Raw genomic sequence first — 21,661 nt, 5'->3', positions numbered from 1 at the left:
TTTTCTTTTTTCTTTCCTGCAGATTTCTGTGTTAACTGTGGCAGATACCGTCCGGACTTGCTCACTAGACCAGTGCTATAAGACCTTCTTGTCTCCAGCCACCAGTGAGACAAAAAGGAAAATGTCCACCTTTGTTAGCAGCGTGAAGTCTTCAGACAGTCCTACCCAGCACGCAGTGGGATTCCAAAAGGCATTTCAGCTGATTCGAAGTACAAACAATAACACAAAGTTCCAAGCAAGTGAGTGCGTTCTCTCAGAGGACTTAGAAGCATAATAGATAAAGATGGCAATAGGAATATATTGTAAATTGATCACACAATGATGTTTAGAGAGATTTTATTTATGTATTTACGTATTTATTTATTTATTTATTTATTTACCTTGAGACAGAGTCTTGCTGTGTCCAAGCTGGAATGCAGTGGTGTGATCATGGCTCACTCCGGCCTTGACTTCCTGGGCTCCAGCAATCTTTCTACTTCAGCCTCCCAAGTAGCTGGGACCACAGGCATATGCCACCACGCCCAGCTAATTTTTATATTTTTGGTAAAGAAAGGGTTTCACTGGCTGAGACCTCTCTGATCTCAAACTCTTGAACTCAAGCAATCCACCTGCCTTTGCCTCCCGAAGTACTGGAATTACAAGCATGAGTCACCGCGCCCAGCGTAGAGGGATTAAAAAAAAATTGGGGGCGAGGTGCGGTGGCTCACGCCTATAATCCCAGCACTTTGGGAGGTCAAGGCAGGCGGATCACAAGGTCAGGAGTTCGAGACCAGCCTGGCCAATATGGTGAAACCCCATCTCTACTAAAAATACAAAAAAAATTAGGCAGGCATGGTGGTGGTTGCCTGTAGTCCCAGCTCCTCGGGAGGCTGAGGCAGGAGAATCACTTGAACCCAGGAGGCAGAGGTTGCAGTAAGCTGAGATCATGCCACTGCACTCCAGCCTGGGCGACAGAGCAAGACTCTGTCTCAAAAAAAAAAAAAAAAAAAGAGATTTGGGATAAAATTGTCATATGTTGTCTTCGTCATCATCTAATTCTAGGGTGTTAACTGGGTTTTTCTCATCTTTTCCAATCAAAGATGGTCAGTCTGTACAATTTCTTGACTCTTAGAGCCTCCCCTTATAGCCTCCCCTTCCTGCCCCTTTATTTAGATCATGTCTACACTTATGTCCCAAGGGAATCTCCACATCCTTTCTAATGCTGATTGTCAGCTTTGCTTCCTCTTTGACTTGGAGTGGATGTCTGCTTGTGCACATGTGGACGTGAAGTGGGCAGCAGGAATTCTTGCCTTGATCCTTCCTTCTTCTAACCAGCTGTCATTTAGATGAGCATGGCCCTTCAGATGTACAAAGGCACTCTAATTTAATTTTTTTTTTTTTTTTTTGGAGACAGAGTCTCACTTTGTCACCCAGCCTGGAGTGTGATGGCGCAATCCCGGCTCACTGCAACCTCCACCTCCCAGGTTCAAGCGATTCTCCTGCCTCAGCCTCCTGAGTAGCTGGGATTACAGGCATGTGCCACCATGCCTGGCTAATTTTTGTATTTTAAGTAGAGATGGGGTTTCACCATGTTGGTCAGGCTGATCTTGAACTCCTGACCTTGTAATCCCCCCACCTCGGCCTCCCAAAGTGCTGGAATTAGAGGTGTGAGCCACCACGCCTGGCCTCTAATTTAATTTTTATGTATTAAAGAAAATCTGGAATTAGGATGCATCCTAAAGTAAGGGAAAAGATATTTGAAATGAGGCTCATGCTTTGAAACTACTTGAAGGAATCTATTTCATTTTCCCTTTTATTTTCAAAAATCTGTTTATAGGCCGGGCGCGGTGGCTCATGCCTGTAATCCCAGCACTTTGGGAGGCTGAGGTGGGCGGATCACAAGGTCATGAGATCAAGACCAGCCTGACCAACATGGTGAAACCCTATCTCTACTAAAAACACAAAAATATAGCTGGACATGGTGGCACACGCCTGTAATCGCAGCTACTCAGGAGGCTGAGGCAGGAGAATTGCTTGAACCCGGGAAGCGGAGGTTGCAGTGAGCTGAGATTGTGCCACTGTACTCCAGCCTGGTGACGGAGTGAGACTCAGTCTCAAAAAAAAAAAAAAAAAATTTGTTTATAGTTTTTTTTCTTTGTTTGAAAACATTAATGTATCCTATTGAGATAAATTTAAAGAATACATTTCCAAGCCCTTCATTGTGTCTGTGTTTAAACTAAGCACTGATTAATGCAAAGCATAGTGCCTAGCACATAATGGATCCTCAAAAGAAGGAAGCTACTGTAATTATAACTAATGATGGTACATGGTGTGTTCGTTTTATGTCTCAGCATAACAAATTACCACAAACTTAGCAGTTTAGCACAATATACATTTGTTATCTCACAGTTTTTGTGGGTCAGGAGTCCAAGTACAGCTTAGCTGAGTCCTCTGTTTAGGGTCTCACAAGGCTACCGTCAGAGTGTCAGTGGGACTACCGTTCATTCAGAGTCCTAAGGTTCATGCTAAGGTTTGTTCATGCTAAGGTCATTCATGCTAAGGTTCAACAAACATGAGCTCACACGTTTGTTGGCAGAGTTCATTTCCTTGCAACTGTAAAACTCATTTCATTTACTTCTTCAAGGCCAATAGAAGAGCATCTCTTCAAATCCCTGGCTTCAGAGAAGGTTTGGGCCCTCTTTTAACAAGCTCATCTGATTAGATCAGCCCCACTTTCCCTTTTGATTTGATCAGATTACTCTCGCTTGTGATTAACTCAGTGTAAGTTTATCAGGGACCTCGGCAAACATCCATCCATCTTTGCAAGCACCATCACAGGAGTAATGACTCATTACTTGCCATATTCTTCTTCTTAGAAGCAAGTTACAGGTTATGTCCTGTATACAGGACATCCTGTATATTCAGCAGTATACAGGATGTTGCTCATTTAGATCATCTTAGAATTTGGCCTACCAGCTTTGGCAAGCATCAGCTATCCACAAGCCAATATTATGGGGTGGCTGAGCGTAAAGTTGCCCTTGGTTCAGTAAGGTCAGTTAACAAGGCTGAACTCAGGTACTCAAGGCAGATTGGCCTGTTTGTCAGCGCCACCCACCTGTCAGCATTCCTCACTAGAAGTGTTCTTTCTACCAAATTCTTCTGTCATCAGACCATCTTTAAAGTCTAGTTTTGACTATATTATACTTTTCAAATAATGGAGAGAAATGTTAAGACTAGCAGTTGCAAACTCAGATGTCCACAGTGGCCAGGCAGCGCATTTGAGTCAAGTGAGCTGGGGGAAGGTAATGAGGATGAGTTGGAGAACATGGTCACACGGACACATGCACCATCCAGAGGGTAGCTGCTCCTCTGTTCAGTCCATTGAGCAGGAATGTCTGCCCAGTGCTGCCAGATCTTCTGTTTCAAGAGATGCCAGAAATCTGGATTTTCATGTGAAATCCCTTGATTTTCAAATGTTGACATTTGTTCCAGCTTTAAAACTGTGAATAGAGACCTCATTAAATCTCTTCTCACAGACATTCCTGCACTGCACATGAGCAGGAGGCTGGTTTGATGAGAGGCATTTCTCCTCTGGATTTTTCTGTGTTTATTTTTCTTAATGTTGGCAAACAAAAACATGGCGAGAAGATTGACCGTTAAAGACTTGGACAAATTTTGAAGGCACAGTTTTCTAAATACTCAGAGGAGCCCTTTTTAGCCCAAGTAAGATGTTTCTAAGGCTTAGCTCACTGGCCTCTAGTTTATAGCTTTTACTGACAGTTTAGAGAAAAAATAACCTAGATTAGTTTGTGTAAAGAAAAGACTTCAGGAATGAGCGTTGTCCAGTTTGTTAAGGAGCAGTCCCAGGGTACTCTCAGGCAATATTGCCCAGGAGTTATGCAGGTTATAGATTTCAACCAGTGTTCTACTGTGAAATTTTTCTAACCTTGTGGATTTGTCTATATTGTTTTATTTTCTCCAGACCTGGATTCCTCACCTGTAAATGGAGGGGTGATAATATCCAGGATTCCATCATAAATATCCAATGCATATTTCTTGTGATTATTATGATATTCAGTTTCCTATAAGACTTCTAGCTCCAGCTAAACTAGATCAGATGCCTTAGATGTCCTAAGTTGACCTCAGGCCCAAAGATGGCCAAGGCCTAGGCAACAGTGTAGCAAGGGGTCTGTATACACTTCCTAGAAGTTTATTCTAGTGTAAACTCTATACATCACTATTTCTCTTCACTCTACAGACAATTATTTAATGTCTACTGTATATCTGGTGCTGTTCTAGGTGCCACATGTGAGGTTATTCAAATAGTAAGACCTACTCTTGATGATTGTTGTAAGGGTTAGTCTGTACATGAAAGTAAAGTGTATGCCCACATTGGTAGCCATATAAAAATAAGCTACATGTCATAAATCATTGTTGGTTGACACTAATTTGCCTTATATCAACCAGAAGGTCTAAAACTTTTGTCCAATTCTGACCCTTTTTTCAGTCTTATGGTAGATCTTTAACTGACAGCATTAACATCCTGGAGTTGTTTCTTCTGAATTTGTTTTGGAGCTGATTAGTTGAGGATCATAATGAACCTCAATTAAAGATGGTTAAGAGTGGAGATCTAATGGTATGGGCGAAGCCTAAATATGAGTCGCTCTTCCCCTTTTGATGTTGACCCCAAGACATGCCTGGTGGCTTATAGAGAGACTCAGCAAATGGAGAGCTATTACATTTTCTTCCAGTTACATGCTGCATCTCTGCTCTACCCCAAGTCCCTGTAATTGCTTGCCCCTAAAATTGCTCTACGTGGGTGACTAAAAAGGGAATATCCCAATGCATTAAAAAAACAAATCAAAGCAAATTTGACGGATCTGATAAGAGTGGAAAAATAACTCAATTTTTCTTGAGGATAAGGTGGGAATGGAGTCAGGGGTTGGACAGAGCCAGCAAGGATACTTACAGAGTGTATGTCTTATTGTTGGAATGGAAAGAAAATATGCTTGGCTACCAAAGCAGCTCAAGGGCTGCTAGCTTTCTGGCCTTCCAGACATGGACCTTTGCCCTAGAAACAGCTCCAAATGACAGTGTATTTTATGCAGAATCATAAGGCTAAGTGAGACAACTTAGAGACTAGGGTTCTCTTTTAGGCCACCCTAGATGTGTCCAGGAATTTATCACACATATACTTTTGCCATGAGGAGATGGTTTGTGTCATCCATAGATCCTCCTCATGCTGTATCTATATATATATGTTCCCTCCAACTAGGGACTCAAGCAATTTTTGTTTTTTGTATTTTTCAGTCTGAAGTTTAAATGAACTGTTTAGGGTCCTTATAAAATAATTTACTGAACTGTATATACAACTGAAAAAATATTGACATCTGGTTTGTTGACATCTAATTTAAGACAAGAATATTCCTAAAGTGTGGATTTTCTTTTTGCATCAGCATTCACTTCCTAATCTCTGATAACTAAATAGTGAAATTTAAATGTGCAGTTAATGTTCACTAGAGAATGTTCAGGTATCAAAATTGGTATTAAGTATTAGGAGTAAATAAGAGGAATTTTGAATGCATTTATTTCTTAGAGTCAAATTTTGTTAAACTCAGTTCAGTTATCTATGACATTCATATATTATAAGTTAACTGTTAAATTCTGCATAATAAAGAATACTTAAATCTAAAATGGAAATGTATAATTTGAAGGAAATTCAAGCTTTGTGTCTTCACCATTAGGATAATTTTTTAAAGGGTAGCTATATTCATTAACTGTTGCTGTGTAACAAATTATTCCAACACTCTGTGGCTTAATACATCTTTATTGTCTCATAGTTTCTGTACTTCAGGAATCTGGACACAGCATAGCTGGGTGCCTCTGGCCCAACAAGTTTCTTGAGACGGCAGTCAGCCTATTGCGCAGAGCTGCTGTCATCTCAAAGTTCTACTGGGGAAATAGCTGCTTCCAAGCTCACTCACACTTTTGCTGTCAGGATCTTCAGTTCCAAGGGCCTCTGTTCCTTGCCTCTCCATAGGACTGCTTACAGCCTGCCAGCTGGCTTTCTTCAGAGTGAGAAAGCCCCCCTTGCAGAAGCCACAGTCTTTTTGTAACCTAGTCTTGGTCTTGATGTCCCATCACCTCTGCTGCATTCTAGTCATTATAAGTGACTCACTAAATCTAGCCACACTCAAGGGGCAACTACCCCAGGAGGTGAATGAATGTCAAGACATGGAATCACTAAGGGACCCAAGTTTGAGGTTGCCTGCCGCAGTCACTTTAGAGCAACCTCAACTGAAACACAATAACAGAAACCTGAAGAAGTAAGTGTATAACATATTATATAAATATTTCTCAGTAAAAAGATAAATATGTAGGATGTCCTAAAAATATATATTGAGGCCAGGCGTGGTGGCTTACGCCTGTAATCCCAGCATTTTGGGAGGCCAAGGTGGGCAGATCATTTGAGGTCAGGAGTTCAAGACCAGCCTGGCCAACATGGTGAAACCCCATCTCTACTAAAAATACAAAAAATTAGCCAGGCATAATGGCACGTGCCTGTAGTCCCACTACAGTAATCTGAGGCATGAGAATCGCTTGAACCCTGGAGGAGGAGGTTGCAGTAAGCTGAGATCATACTACTGCACTCCAGCCTGGGTAACAGAGCAAGACTCAGTCTTAAAATATATATATATATATATATATATATATATATATATATATATATATATATATATATACACACACACACACACACACACACACTCTCTCTCTCAACATTATATATATATATATATATGTTAAATCAAAGAATTACAGATTAGAAAGAAGATGTAAAAGTCCAGCTCTCTGACTTCCCTCTTTTTATTGTGGTCATTTAGCCTCTGCTTATTTATCTCTAATTGTAGGAAATTAATCACCTTTGTTTTTTTTAGTCAACCCACTTGACAGAAGTTCTACTGGACCAAAATTAACTCTCAGTTATTCTACCTCGCAGCCCTATTTGGAAAATAATTTCACTTCTAACTCAGGGGATGCTCCTTCAATCCAATGGCATGGTTTTTGTTTTCGTTTTGTGTGTGTGTTGTAGTTTCTTTTTTTTCTCTTTTACCTTCTTTTTTTATCACCTTTTTGCTGATAGTCTTTACGTAAAATAACCAATTATTCTTCACAGCAACACTACTGAGTCAGTCCTGTCATTACTCCCATTTTATAGACAAAGAAAATTAGGTGTAGAGAGGTTGAGAAATTTGCCTCAATTACCCAGACACAGCTTGTAAGTAGCAGAGCTGGGCTTTGAACACAGGTACCTGGCTTCTAAGTCCATGTTTCACTGCTCTACTGATGAGTTTTTTAAATGAAAATTACCTAAAGATATTTAGTCTAGGAGCAAATAACATTATGTGCCTGAAGAGCCCGAAAGAGTCATCATTTTAAAGCCTGGTCCTCAAGAAACGAGCATTCATGGTGATGTTCCTGCATCACAGAGGAAAGGATAAGTCGCGTTCTGCATCATCTGTTTCAGAAGGCAGGAGAGATTTCCATTTGGATTGGCTTAAATTACTATAACCATTGGTGCCTAAAGGAAATCGCCTCCTTTTATCTGATAAATATATTAGGAACATCTCCTTACCTGATGCTGCATAAATGTGGCCTCATTGTCCAGAAAGGGTGGAATGGAAGAAAGGCAGAAGCAGGGGGATGAAAGCCACAGCATCCATTAGGAGGGACTAGGAACCGTGGGCTAGGCAAGTCCTCGAGGTGGGGAAGTCCAAGGACATGAACAGGAAACTGAACTGCTGCCTTTAGCTGGAATCCAAAGAGAGCATTCAATTGATGTGTTTTTGTTTAGATACAGACATGGTCATCATTTACCTGTCAGCTGGCATTACATCAAAGGACTCTTCGGAAGAAGATAAAAAAGCGACTCTCCGAGTCATCAATGAAGAAAATAGCTTTCTAAACAACTCTGTAATGATTCTCACCTATGCCCTCATGAACGGTAGGTAGAGTTTCAAGATATTCCTTTCAGATCAAAGATCCCTCTAAGTGTATGCTGCTTTAAAAAGAAGAAAAAGAATCATAACAGTGTGCTTGGATGAAGGCTATGGGAAAAGGCAACCAGGCGGCTCTTTCTCTACCTGATGTTGGTATTTAGGGTGTGTAAGGAGGTTCCTTTCTCTTCATCTGTCTCTCCAGCGAACTGCTTGTTTCTAAACCTCTTCTCCACTTACGTGGTCTTGCAGAGGATTTTATACAGTGTCCCCCTGCCCCACCATTTTTTTCAGTTCTCCTTCATATTCTAGGATTATCTAAGGTTTTAACTTATCTCATTGGTTTAAGCTGCAGGAAGCCAAAGCACTGACCTAGATTCTTCTGCGCAACCCAATCTGTGAATATCACATTTTCCTGCAGAATCGCCACCTGAAGCCTCTTCTGCCACTTTCTCCACCTCAGCTTCCTTAGCTGTAAAATGGAGATAAGCATTATCTACCTTGCAGTGTTGTTGTGAGGATTAGCCTTAATGTACAGTAAACAACTTATTAAAATGGATTGTGCTGCTGTCGAATGACAGAATGTAAAAGGGTTTAGTAAATTGGTAAATTCAAGCTACCACTACATTTTTTCCCTTCTGCTATTCAACCTGTCCGCTAGTCTGAGTGCAGCACAGTTTTCTAGCTGTATTGTATCTCTCCGCCTGTTAATACATTGCTTTTCTCCCATGACGTCTTCAGGCCCATTGCCCTCAGTATTCAAAGTGGCCATCTTCTCTTATGTTTAAGAGGCCATGTCTTGGCTGGACATGGTGGTTCACGCCTGTAATCCCAACACTTTGTGAGGTCTAGGTGGGCTGATCACGAGGTCAAGAGATCAAGACCTGGCCAACATTGTGAAACCTCATCTCTACTAAAAATACAAAAATTAGCTGGGCGTGGTGGTGTGCGCCTGTAGTCCCAGCTACTTGGGAGGTTGAGGCAGGAGAATCGCTTGAACCCAGGAGGCAGAGGTTGCAGTGAGCTGAGATTGCAGCACTGCACCCCAGCCTGGTGACAGAGCGAGACTCTGTCAAAAAAAAAAAAAAAAAAAAAGCCATGTCTTGATCAAGCAGTCTTTCCCACCTACTATCTTTTGTTTCTCTTGTCAACTGTGAAATTTCCATGCAGAACCATGTGGTTTAGGGACAGTGGGCCTCATATTCTGATGTGCTAAGGATTCCTTGGGGAATGGCTTTAAAATGCAGATTTCCAGGCATTGCTCTCAGATTCTTATTCAGATCCTCTTAGGAGGGGTTCAGGAATCTACTTTTTGGCCAGGGTGATTCTCTTCCAAATGATTTCTAGACCACACTTGAGAGAACACAGGCTCTGATGTCTAGTGGTCCTTAGCTGCTGTCCACATTTGCTACTCGTTTGGCTTGTGGCAAGTTACTTAATCTCTTTAGACTGCAGTTTTAGCTGTGAAATGAAAAATAGTAAAATCTACTGCATAGGGTTGTTGTAATAATAAATAAGCAATATATGATTGTGTTTAAAGTTCTTAATGTAGTACCTGGTAAAGAAAGGGTCCTCAAAGGCCGAGCTTGGTAGTTCATGCCTGTAATCCCAGCACTTTGGGAGGCCAAGGCGGGCGGATCACGAGGTCAGGAGATCAAGACCATCCTGGCTAACACGGTGAAACCCCATCTCTGCTAAAAATACAAAAAAATTAGCCAGGCATGGTGGCGGGCGCCTGTAGTCCCAGCTACTCTGGAAGCTGAGGCAGGAGAATGGCGTGAACCCGGGAGGCGGAGCTTGCAGTGAGCCGAGATTGCACCACTGCACTCCAGCCTGGGCGACAGAGCAAGACTCCAAAAGAATGGGTCCTCAAAGCCAGCATAAGGAGTTTATGAAAGCTTATATGGTTTCCTGTCTCAGACAGCATAGCTCAGAGGTGGAGCTCTGCCATCCAGGGCCAGATCTCTGTCCAGTCCTCTTTGTCCCCTGGCACTTTCTGCCTAATTCTGACAAGCATGTCTCCCATTATACTATAGTAAGGTGCTCACATACTGTCCTCTCTCTCTTCTCCCTCCACTTTCCACAAGAATGTGAACTTCTGAAGCATGAACTATGCCTTAGTTTTCTTTGCATTCTGAGCACTTAGCACAGGACTGAAAGCAGCTGAAGTGGGTGAGGATGCATGGGCACGTGCCCGTCAGTGTCATCTCTGACCACCTGTTGCTCTTTTCTCCTTTGTGTTGGATTCTTTCATTCATGAGAGGTAGGAAGGGTGGGAGAAAAGGAGGAAGGGAGGAAAATAAAATTTACTGACCACCTACCACGTACAACACAGGGTACTGAGGTTTCAGAGCTGTATTATACAAAGTTCCTGTCTGCAAGATGCTTATGACCCAGTGAGGAAGATAGGTAGACATGGAAGATGAATGAAATTCAATAGTAGAGGAGTAATGAGGCCCAAAAGGAAGGGATCACTTCTCTTCCATTAGATTTGAAGGTCTGCCTGGGCAGATACTTCCTTACTTCCTTGCTGTCACCCATTCCTTCACTGGTCCTAAATTCTTCAACCAGAGTCTCTTACACACTTTCTGTTACAGTAATTCCGTACCTTAGAATCTCTAGTTACTTCCATCTCAGCATCCTTTTCTCTTTCTTCCTTTAATCTAACCAGACACACATCCTCACTGCCAGTTTTCTCTCTCTTTCTCAGAACCCTATTTCTAAGTGTAATTCACTAGAGTAGACACAATTAACCTTACTTACAAATAGGGAAACAGATTGACTAAGAGAACTGGAATAAAGAATTTGTTGTCAGCTAAAAATTAAAACACTTGGACCAGGCTCAGTGGCTCACGCCTGTAATCCCAGCACTTTGGGATGCCGAGGCAGGTGGATCACCTGAGGTCAGGAGTTCGAGACCAGCCTGACCAACGTGGTGAAACCCCATCTCTACTAAAATACAGAAATTAGCCAAGTGTGGTGACCCATGCCTGTATTCCTAGCTATTCAGGAGGCTGAGGCACAAGAATCGCTTGAACCTGGGAGGCAGAGGTTTCAGTGAGCCAAGATGGCACCACTGCACTCCAGCCTGGGCAATAGAGTGATACTCTGTCTCAAAAAATAAAATAAATAAAACACTTGAACTACAGGAGATAAGAGACTGAAAAGGGTACCAGAGAAGTTGGGGGGATTGGGAATGGTTAATGGGTAATCATTGGTAATGGTTACATTCTATCTAACAAAAATATAGTTAGATAGAAGGAATAAGATCTAGTATTTGATAATATAACAGGGTGACTATAGTCAATAGTAATTTATTATATATTTTAAAATAACTAATACGGTGGAAGTTTGATGTTTCTAATAGTACAAAGAAATGATAAATGATTGGGGTGATTCATACCTCGATTACTCTGCTGTGATTATTACACATTACACAACTGTATCAAAACATCGCGTGTACACCATAAATATATACACCTGCTATGTACCCATAAAAATTAAATTTAAAAAAGAGTTTATTGTCAGAATTAGAATGCACACAATTGTGGGAGAAACTGGGAGAAATTGTGGGAGAAAAAAAATAAAAGACCCAAGATGGGGAGTTGACATCTCAGAAAGTTTAGTAACCAGGTTGGGGCCTGCTGGGAAGTCCAGAAGCTAAGAACATGGAAGATCACTTAGGAGACCTGGTGTAGAAGTCCATGGAAGGCTGTTGGCTTTTTGTGGCTGCCGGCCCCCGTGCATGCTCAGTGAAGCATCTGGAACATGCCTGGGGTTGCTATCAGTGAGCAGGTCAGCAGCTGGGAAAGGGAGCTGAACACAGAGAAGAGTAGGACAAACTGGAGCATTCTGGCCCCTCAGTGTCTGTCTCTCACCACTTCTTACTGTCCCCCAAATCTCGCAGTACAGCCCTCACTTTTTGCACCTTTAACCTGGTAGCATACAAGAAAAGAGGATCCTGGGAAATGTAGTTTCTAGCATGACCATGTTGATAATAGGCAACCCAGCGTACTTACCAATCAGCCACCCTACTGACCTTCCTGCCATCCCTACATAACATCTCATGATGGAGTAACACCTCATACTCAATCCTCCATAACCTTCCATCCCACGCTACTCTTCTTTGCCTAGTAGATATTGTTGTTTGTCACTTTTCTTTTATGTTTTGAGAGACTCAAGCAATACATAACAAAGAAGGGAAATTTAGTTATTGCTCGAGTTTTCTTCTTTTATTGTTTTACTTCTGTGAGCTTCTCAAGGATATAAGGTCAGGTACCAATCGTGTCTTTGGTGTTAACTTTTACTCTGGAGTGTACCCCTCACTCCCCATCTCAACTCTGTGCCGTGCAAAGGGAACAGTAATCTGATTCTGACTTAATTTGGCCCAGGTATTTTTTCCTTTCCTTTAGCATTGCATGAGTGGAGCAAAAGTCAAGTTTATTTAAATATAATGTGTTTTAAGAAAGAAATGATTTGCCAGGCATGGTGGCTGATGCCTGTAATCCCAGCAGTTTGGGAGACAAGGTGGGCAGATCACTTGAGGGCAGGAGTTCGAGGCCAGCCTGGCCAACATGGTGAAACCCCGTCTTTACCAAAAATACAAAAAAAATAGCCAGGCATGGTGGTGTATGCCTGTAATCCCAGCTACCCGGGAGACTGAGGCATGAGAATCGCTTGAACCCAGGAGGTGGAGGTTGCAGTGAGCCAAGATTGCACCACTGCATTCCAGCCTGGGTGACAGAGGGAAACTGTCTCAAAAAAAGGTGGGGGGTGAGGGAAAGAAATTAATATTTATTTTATTCTGCCATGATTTTAGAAGTGGACTTCCAGTGCTAGAAGTGTGTACACTCTCTATGTAGAAATGCTAAAGACATATGTGGTAGATGAACCACGAAAACTTCAGATTCTTTTTAATGACTGAATAGTTCATGGTTTGGTATTGAAATCTGCAAGAACATGAGACAAAACCTTTTAAAAAGGCAGTGGTAGAATCTCAGTAGTGACTGAAATCGTTTTGAATTCGTTTACAACAGTCCCCATATGCAATCAGTTTCTAATCCTTTTGACTATGTTCCAACAATAGCAAACTAAAAAAAAAAAAAAAAGTGTATTAAATTTACTTTAGTGCTATAAATTACAGATGTTGTAGAATAATACATCCCAGTATGCCTAAATTTTGTACAAAGTTTTCAAAACCCTCTAAATGTAAAAAAATTTGTATTAAGTAAATCAAATTCAGTATTATCCTAACAATATCAAGCATGAATATGTTTATAATTAAAATGAGCTTAAAGAAACAGGGTTTGGAGGCATCAGTAAATGCAATCCATAATTCTTTCATTTAGTTGCATAGTGGCTAGACTTTGGCAAGTGGTTTTATAGGTGAAGAAGTAAGGAATGAAAGGATCACCCTCTGTTCTTTAAAACTCTTACAGTTTCATCTACTACATTAAATTAAATGCAGACGTGTTAATTATTACTTTTGCTTTTAAATATTAAATGCAGAAAATGAATTTTCATTTTATAATTAACTTTTGGGGAGAACACATTCTTACTGAATGGGACTCCTTTATTTGCTCATTTGTTTTTCATTATTGCCCTGTGAAGAGTCCCTTTCCCCTCTTGACTATTTCAGGAAAGACTATGCCTCAGGCTTTGTTTCCTCAGCAGGAACTGGTATTTGTGTCCAGAGTCCATGTGGTCTCTGCAAAAACCCCTTTGGTATTACAAGACCTCATCCATGCCTGTATTTGATCTAAATGGCAAGAGGTTGAATGGATATAAACCATTTTGCTTTCCGTGGTCTTCTCTCGGCTTTCCATTTTAGATGGGGTGACTGGTTTGAAAGAGCTGGCTTTTCTGAGGGATCTAGCCGAACAGAATTCAGGGAAGTACGGTGTACCAGACCGGACGGCCTTGCCTGTGATTAAGGGCAGCATGATGGTGCTGAATCAGTTGAGCAACCTGGAGACCACAGTGGGCAGGTTCTACACAAACCTTCCCAACCGGATGATTGATGAAGCCGTCTTCAGCCTGCCCTTCTCTGATGAGATGGGAGATGGTGAGTTTGGATAAACGTCCTGTTAAAGGAAGGGGAAAAGAATTGGGCGGATAGAAATGGGCACCTCTTTCTCAGGATCATAGGGTTTCTTAGCACCCCTGCCACCTGTCCTATATCTCTGTATTGTACAGCAGAAATCCCCAGCCCAGGTTCTTGCTTATTACCCTGGCCACAGTACACATAATGGATGTATCCTCTGGGGAGGCTTTGTGAGAATTCTCGAATATCCAAAAGTTTGTGAATTAGAACTAAAGGGTAGCTTTGTATCATGGCACATGGGAAATGAAGCTCAGAAGTGCTGAGGATTCAGCCTCAGAGACAAGGCAACGTGGCATCGTCGCACAAACATGGGCCTGGCCTCAGATGGGCTTTCAAATTCCATTCTTCCACTTGAGATGTTGTCCTTGGTAAGTTATTTAATGGTATTAATTCTCCATTTGGTCACCTGTAAAATGGGATAGTAAATCTTTCAGATTATTAGGATTAACTAGATAACATATATGACCTGTCATTATCTAGTTAATGTAGGATTACCTAGATATTATAAAATATATGATAACACATGACCGGCATACCATTCAGTTATAATTACTGTTTTTATTTCATTTATTAAATGTATTTTACCTTTGTTGTTATCATTGTTATTATTACTAACATCAGCATCACCATCATCCTGATGCCTAAGTTACCCATAACAGGATGTTGCGTAAAGTACTGAACCTTCACAGGATTCAATTTCCTGACCTATAAAATAGAATCTGGAAAATATAACAGAAAATAAAACATTTTCCTCGAGGCAGTTGTGAAGTTTAAATGCAATAATAATAAAACATCTAGAACAATGCCTGACTAACAGTATATTTTTAGTAAAAGCACAATCTTTTTCTTTTCCTCCTCCATGTTCTTACTTATCCTTTTCTCTATATCCTCCCCTTTCTCCTTCCTTGACAGAAGAAAATTGAAGAAGTAGCTAATTATTAGCCAGACAGACACCATTGCCATTTGAGATATTATGTTTGTGTTTTGTTAGCTAGGAACTCTTACAAATACGGATTTTTTTAAAAACTCACGTGTAAAAAGTAACAAGCCTATAGAGAAGGTGTTTTCTAGAAACTAGGTAGACATTCTCTTTCTATAAGGAAGAAATAAGCCAACTGCCATTATATCTCAATTTTTATTTTTAAAGAGACAGGGCCTGTCTCACCCAGGCCGGAGTACAGTGGTGTGATCATAGTTCACTGCAGCCTCGACCTCCTGGCCTCAAGCAGTCCTCCCACCTTTGCCTCCTAAAGTGCAGGTGTGGGCCACCATCCCCAGCCTCGCTTTTTTTAATCACTCCTATTACTGTCAGGGACTACAGATGTATATAGAATGGAAACTCCCACTTTTAGATAAGGTTATTTCCCTTTTTAGTGAAAATATGAAGTCCTGAATGCAAGTTACCTTTTATGCATGTAGCTTACATTACTGAGTGCCAGCCAAGCATTGTGCCAGGCAGTGATGAGTGAGGCTCACCTCCTACCCTCAGTAAGCTTGTAAGTCTGTTAAGAGAAAGACAAATCAGTAATTCCCGTTAATACTGTGTGAAAGGGACAAAGGATGACGTAGAGATCCAGTTTTTCACAAACTCAGATTATATAGCCAAATTCTATTACTGATAGTGGTATCAGGCAGAGTGGAACTCCCTCCTAAATCCAGAGAGCTACCCTGAATGCTTTAAACCAAATCACATGTAGAACTTTGGCCACCTGTTGCCTGATACCATCCAAATTTTGCTCCTTGGGGCCTGTGTTATGAATCCTGTGCAGTGGATTTCAGTGATTGGTTTGCAGATCTATTGAATTCCTCTGCTAGAGTGTGTCTGTCTTTTCATCTTTGTGTTTTCAGTCCCTAGAATTATTGAGTGACACATCCTCTGACTCCATGACATGAGGCTTGATTCTAGGGAAACCCATGTTTATGTGGCTCTAATTCAAAACCTACACAGATTAAAATATCAGTTACTGAACATATTTCTTTTTAAAAAGTAAATCTATGTGCTTTAGGTTAAAGTACAGAGAGTGATTGAGGATTTTGTCAGTATAACAGGAGCTTAGCATACTTTATTTGCCATAATGGGATCAAGAGTCTTCTGTCCCAGTTGATAATTGAAAAGTAAGATTGTGTTTCTTTTTTAAGACTTTGTTCTCAACCTGTCCAGAGGAGAATAGAAATTTGAAGCGAGCAGGCATCTCAGTCACAGAGTATTTCTGTTGTACTTTACTGATCTATGAAAATGGCTTTAATCCTAGACTAAAGCTCAGGGGACTGTGGTGGGCAGATTGTGACCTCTGTCTCCATGCTGGTCCTCACAGCCTGCTCCTGCCGCTTACAACCTATTTATCCTGGGAGACCTGGGAAAAACCTTCTCCAAAATGCATTTCTAAAACCTTCTTAAATACCTGTTATTTTTAAACATTTTAAAACAGATAGCATTCTAAATGTGAACTGCTTAAAAAATGCTTTTGAAACCAAAATAGAGACCCGTTGCATGACTTTTCAGACGCTTTTTCAGTGATGTATCCACTTCTTCCTATCAAGTGATGCATTTAGTTGGCCTATGCAACCATAGCAACTTGATAATACCTCAAGTGGACATCATATGCAATTCTCTGTGTAGAAGCTCATTCTTTGTAGAAGCCTTCAGGAGTTTTAAATCCCTTTCCTGGGTGTTTCTAGAAGAATGGCTTTCTGATAGGCTGATAGACATCAAGCGCAGGAAAAAACAAAATCAAGATAAAGATAAACAATCCATCTTTTTGTTTAGAGTTTTCTTTAGAGCCATAGGATTGTGAAATTGTTGGGGATCGTAAAGATCATTTTATCTCACCTCCCCGCCCCCCCACCCCAGCCATCTGATGCATGGAGAGTCTCATTACAAGACATGGCACAACTTACCAAACCCAGCAGGGAAGCCAGAAGGAGAAACCAGGCGTCTCGATCTCGGGGCCATGCATTGACCCACCTCTCTTTCTACATTTTCCTCCTGTGTGCTTTGCCCTTTCCCTAATTATCCTATTGTTGTTGTTGTTTTTAATGGCCTGTTACCTAAATACGGTCTTTATATTTTGAAAAGGTTATTTAAAAAAAAAAAACAACAACAAAAATTATGCACTAGAGACTGTGTAGCCCACAAAGCCTGAAATATTTCCTGTCTGACCCCTTACATAAAAATTTAGGGACTCCTGGCCCGAATGACTGGAAATACATTCCTTTGGAAACTTAATTTCTCCTTCAGCTGCTTGAAGTTCTGTATGTTCAGATACTGTACCTTTCTAAATTTTTTCCCCTTGTTTTCACCTTTTTTTAAAGGATGCATTAATGGGGTATAGTAATAATACCTTTTAAGCATTCCTTTATCCATAGTCTCTTTTGATCTAACATTTCCTAGAAATCAGTAAAGCAGTTAATGCTGTGTCCTTTAAACAGATGTGTGAGCCAGGGACTCATCCCCATAGTCCCAGCTACTTGAGAGACTGAGGAGGGAGGATCACTTGAGCCCAGGCAGTTGAGGCCACCACGAGCTATGATCGCACCACTGCATTCCAACCTGGGTGACAGAGTGAGACCTCATCTCGAAATATTAAAATTAAAAAAATAAACAGATGTGTAAACCAAGGCTCAGAGAAGTTATATCCATTGTCACCTGTACAATACAAAAGCGGTACAGCTGGACTATTAAGTACAGTTTTTAGATTCATTGTCCATTGATCTTTCAAGTTCAGCCGAATCTAACTGCTTCACAAAATAGAAAAATGTATTTAGTGTTGCTGATGTTTTGCACTGATCTGGAAGGCCTTATCTTTTTAGGTGAAAAAGTAGTGGAAAACATAGAAATTGCCTCCTTTTAAATTAACTGCACTATCTGAGCTGCCAAAGGACGCTCTTTCCCTCCCACGCTAACTCATTTATTAGGCTGTCTGCAAAGGCAATGCTTGATGACTGGACCACATGGGAAACTTTTCTTCCAAACAAAATTGAGACAGCTGATAGAAGCCTTCATGATTCACTGGAGCACAGTTCCAGTCTTTGTCCAATTCCTTCTCTGCTAGTCTTTAGATTTATTTTGTTTTTAACCCATAGGTTTGATAATGACTGTGAGTAAACCCTGTTATTTTGGAAACCTACTTCTGGGAATTGTAGGTGTGGACGTGAATCTGGCTTACATTCTTGAAGACGTGACGTATTACCAAGACTCTTTGGCTTCCTATACTTTTCTCATAGATGACAAAGGTAATCTGCTAAATGTTCATCCTCAGAATACTTTTTTAGAAACCTAAAGAAAATAAGGTATAGATATTCTACAAACAAAATAGGAAAATGATAGTGTAAAGAAGAGCATTGTGACTAAGATTGCTCATTTGTAGTAGAACACCGTAAAGATGGCAGAGTGGATCTCCAAATTACACATGTGTTTCTATGTTCTTTGAGGGGTAGGGAACGGTTATTTGTAACATCAGGAAATTAGACTGGAGGATTGAATGACACATAGAATGTCATCCTTTGACATGAACAGATAACTTTTCTAAAGAAGAAATAATGCAGCCAACAAGCCTATGAAAACAATCGCAGTATCCCTGATCATTAGAGAAATGCAAATCCAAACCACAATGAGATGCCATCCCACACCTGTCAGAATGCCTATTATTAAAAAGTCAAAAAATAGCAGATGCTGGCAAGGTTGCAGAGAAAAGGGGACACTTGAATACTCTTAGTGGGAATGTAAATTAGGTCAGCCATTGTGGAAAGCAGTGTGATGATTCCTCAAAGAGATGAAAACAGAACTACCATTTGACCCAGCAATCCCATTACTGGGTGTATATATGTACCCAAAGGAATGTCAGTCGTTCTGTCATAAAGACACCTGTATGTTCATTGCAGTGCTATTCACAATAGCCAAGACATGGAATCACCCTAAATGCCCCTCAGTGGTAGACTGGATAAAGAAAATGTGGTACATATGGAATACTATGCAGCCATAAATAAAGAATGAGATCATGTCCTTTGCAGAAACACAGATGGAGCTGGAGGCCATTATCCTCAGCAAACTAACTCAGGAACAGATACTGCATGTTCTCACTTATAAGTGGGAGCTAAATGATGAGAACACATGGACACAAAGAGGAGGACAACAGACACTGAGGCTACCTAAGGGTGGAAAGCGGGACGAGGGAGGGGAGCAGAAAAAATAACTATTGGGTGCTATGCTTAGTACCTGGGTCACAAAATAATCTGTACAACAAACCCCCGTGACACAAGCTTACCTATATAATAAACCTGCACATGTACCCCTGAAGTTAAAAGAAGTTAAAAAAAAAAAAAGAAGAATGTCATCCTTTGGATCTTTTTAATTAAATTGTTATCTTAGATTTATTGGCATTAAGATTTATGTGGTAGATTAGAATGTTTTATAAAACAACAAAACAACCAATACCTCCAAAATACTCTTGATGAGACAGATGTTTGATAATTTAAGACATCTTTCCACACCTCAAGAGTTTTATGTAAGCACATATAAAACAGGTTCAGTTTTTATTGGACTGGTGAGTTGCAGAATGAGAAGTTGAGTATCGGGCAGCCAGCCCAGAGTACCCCATATTTAAAAACAGTGATTCAGAACTTCCTACAACATGTTTCTTATTAACATGCATTTTGTTTCTTATTGCAGGATATACACTTATGCACCCATCTCTTACCAGGCCATATTTATTGTCAGAGCCCCCACTTCATACTGACATCATACATTATGAAAATATTCCAAAATTTGAATTAGTTCGGCAAAATATCCTAAGGTAAGGAAAAGGTGAGGGTCATAGGATTGTTTTTCTCTGAGAATGGGACCCATCAAAGCCACATACGAGTATTTACTACAGAGTATAAAACAAGTGTATAAATTATTTTAATGTTATCAAAAGTATTCTCAGTAATGTTTCTGTAAGAATAGCACCCAAGATTTTGCTTACTTTGTATCACAGATAAGGTCTCTTAGAACTATTATTTGACAATAATGTCTTGTAAATCAAATTTTATGTTCACATTGACTTTCATTGTAAAATCAGATATATTTCATCTCATTTTCAAAAAAAGTTCTAATGATACCAAATTGAAAAATGTTGGCAAAATAAAAGGCTAAATTGAGGACCAGCTTTGTTGCATTTGCCAAAAAATAGCCTGGCAAAGTAGCGTCCATTCCAAGTTGACAGCACAATCTTATACATTGTTTTTTCTTCAAATAAAAAACAGATTGGATCTTTTCCAACTGTGATACATTATTTTGGCAGATGGTAACCTGTAGAGGAATGGGTCTTTGTGCTTATTGGTTGAAAATTAATGACTGAGTGATCTGAGACAAGTTAGTCTCTGGAAAGAATTAGAGTTGGGGAGCAAGGATGGAGAGTAAGGAATGTTTTTAATGCAGAGCTGACATAATGCTTTTACGCAATTGAAAATCTCACATTATCTCTTTCAAAACTGATGAGCTTCTTTGGTATTCAAAATCAGGAGGTGGCCATTGACTCAACAGCTTCTTCCTTGCCTTTAATTAAGTGCTTAATTTTATCTTTTGCCTGAAATATTTAATTCTGTTTGCCAACACAGCCTCCCTCTGGGCAGCCAGATTATCGCAGTCCCTGTGAACTCATCCCTGTCTTGGCACATAAACAAGCTGAGAGAAACTGGAAAGGAAGCCTACAATGTTAGCTATGCCTGGAAGATGGTGAGTGAGAGGAAGTTGTGTTTGCTTGAAGAGCTACAGGGTACAGTGCTCTTCTTCATGTTGGAATTCTCAGGCAAGGGGTGGCACTTGGGTCTGATAATTTGTCTCGTAATGTGACTAATCAGTTTTTAAAGTGATTGGGAAAGAAGACATTCCACAGATGTTGTATAATTATTTTTCCTTTTTTGTTTATAAAACTGATAATTGTTCATGATGAATTCATCAAACCATATAAAAGGATGTAAAGTAGAAAGTAAACTATGCCCAGCCTGGACAACATAACAAAATCCCATCTCTATAAAAAAATGTAAAAATTAGCCAGACGTGGTGACACATGCTTGTATTCCCAGCTACTCAGGAGGCTGAGGTGGGAGGATTGCTTAAGCCTGAGAGGCCGAAGCTGCAGTGAGCCATGCTAGCACCAAAACTATCTACTTCCTTCCTTCCTTTGACTTTTCATTCCCCATAAGTAGCCACTTAGATCAATTTCCAGAAAATGTGTATATACAGGCAGGTATATATATTTGTGTGTGTGTGTATACGCTCACCCACGGCTTTAATGGCTATATAGGATTGCATTGTGTAGACAACCCAAATTTCTTTAAACAGTCCCCTATTATTGCACATTTAGATTACATCCAGTTGGTTTTTTTCAGTTCAACTCAGATTGTGGAGGTTGGGAGTTTAAACGGAGACATGAAAGCATAAGTACCTTCCGACATTCTCTAAGGAAAAGAAAATTTTAGATTAGAAATTGGATTATTCATGTTCAACACAAGCAGATGGATAGTTTGGCCATAACTTGTGGCACCCATTTCTGCTTTCTCTTACCAGATTCTTTCAGACACCAGGCTTCAAAGAATCATA

General features: G+C 40.4%; 1 protein-coding gene across 4 annotated transcripts in view; it reads left to right on the top strand.

Moving 5' to 3' along the window:
• CACHD1 (cache domain containing 1) overlaps positions 1–21,661 on the top strand; it is a 223,048-nt gene that overhangs the window by 164,039 nt on the left and 37,348 nt on the right. For 3 of the 4 annotated variants that reach the window (XM_031001956.3, XM_055349954.2, XM_063698042.1), the window contains 6 exons: positions 23–239; positions 7,835–7,984; positions 13,807–14,040; positions 18,163–18,312; positions 19,748–19,871; positions 20,677–20,794. In XM_031001956.3, the coding sequence (XP_030857816.2) occupies positions 23–239; positions 7,835–7,984; positions 13,807–14,040; positions 18,163–18,312; positions 19,748–19,871; positions 20,677–20,794 (993 nt within the window). The remainder of the gene's footprint in view (positions 1–22; positions 240–7,834; positions 7,985–13,806; positions 14,041–18,162; positions 18,313–19,747; positions 19,872–20,676; positions 20,795–21,661) is intronic. The other variant, XM_063698040.1, reaches the window with a different exon arrangement.

Source organism: Gorilla gorilla, chromosome 1 (assembly GCF_029281585.2).
Source record: "Gorilla gorilla gorilla isolate KB3781 chromosome 1, NHGRI_mGorGor1-v2.1_pri, whole genome shotgun sequence".
NCBI lineage: Eukaryota > Metazoa > Chordata > Mammalia > Primates > Hominidae > Gorilla > Gorilla gorilla.
The sequence above is the reverse complement of the archived record's forward strand: the minus strand, read 5'-3'. Positions and strand labels throughout refer to the sequence as shown.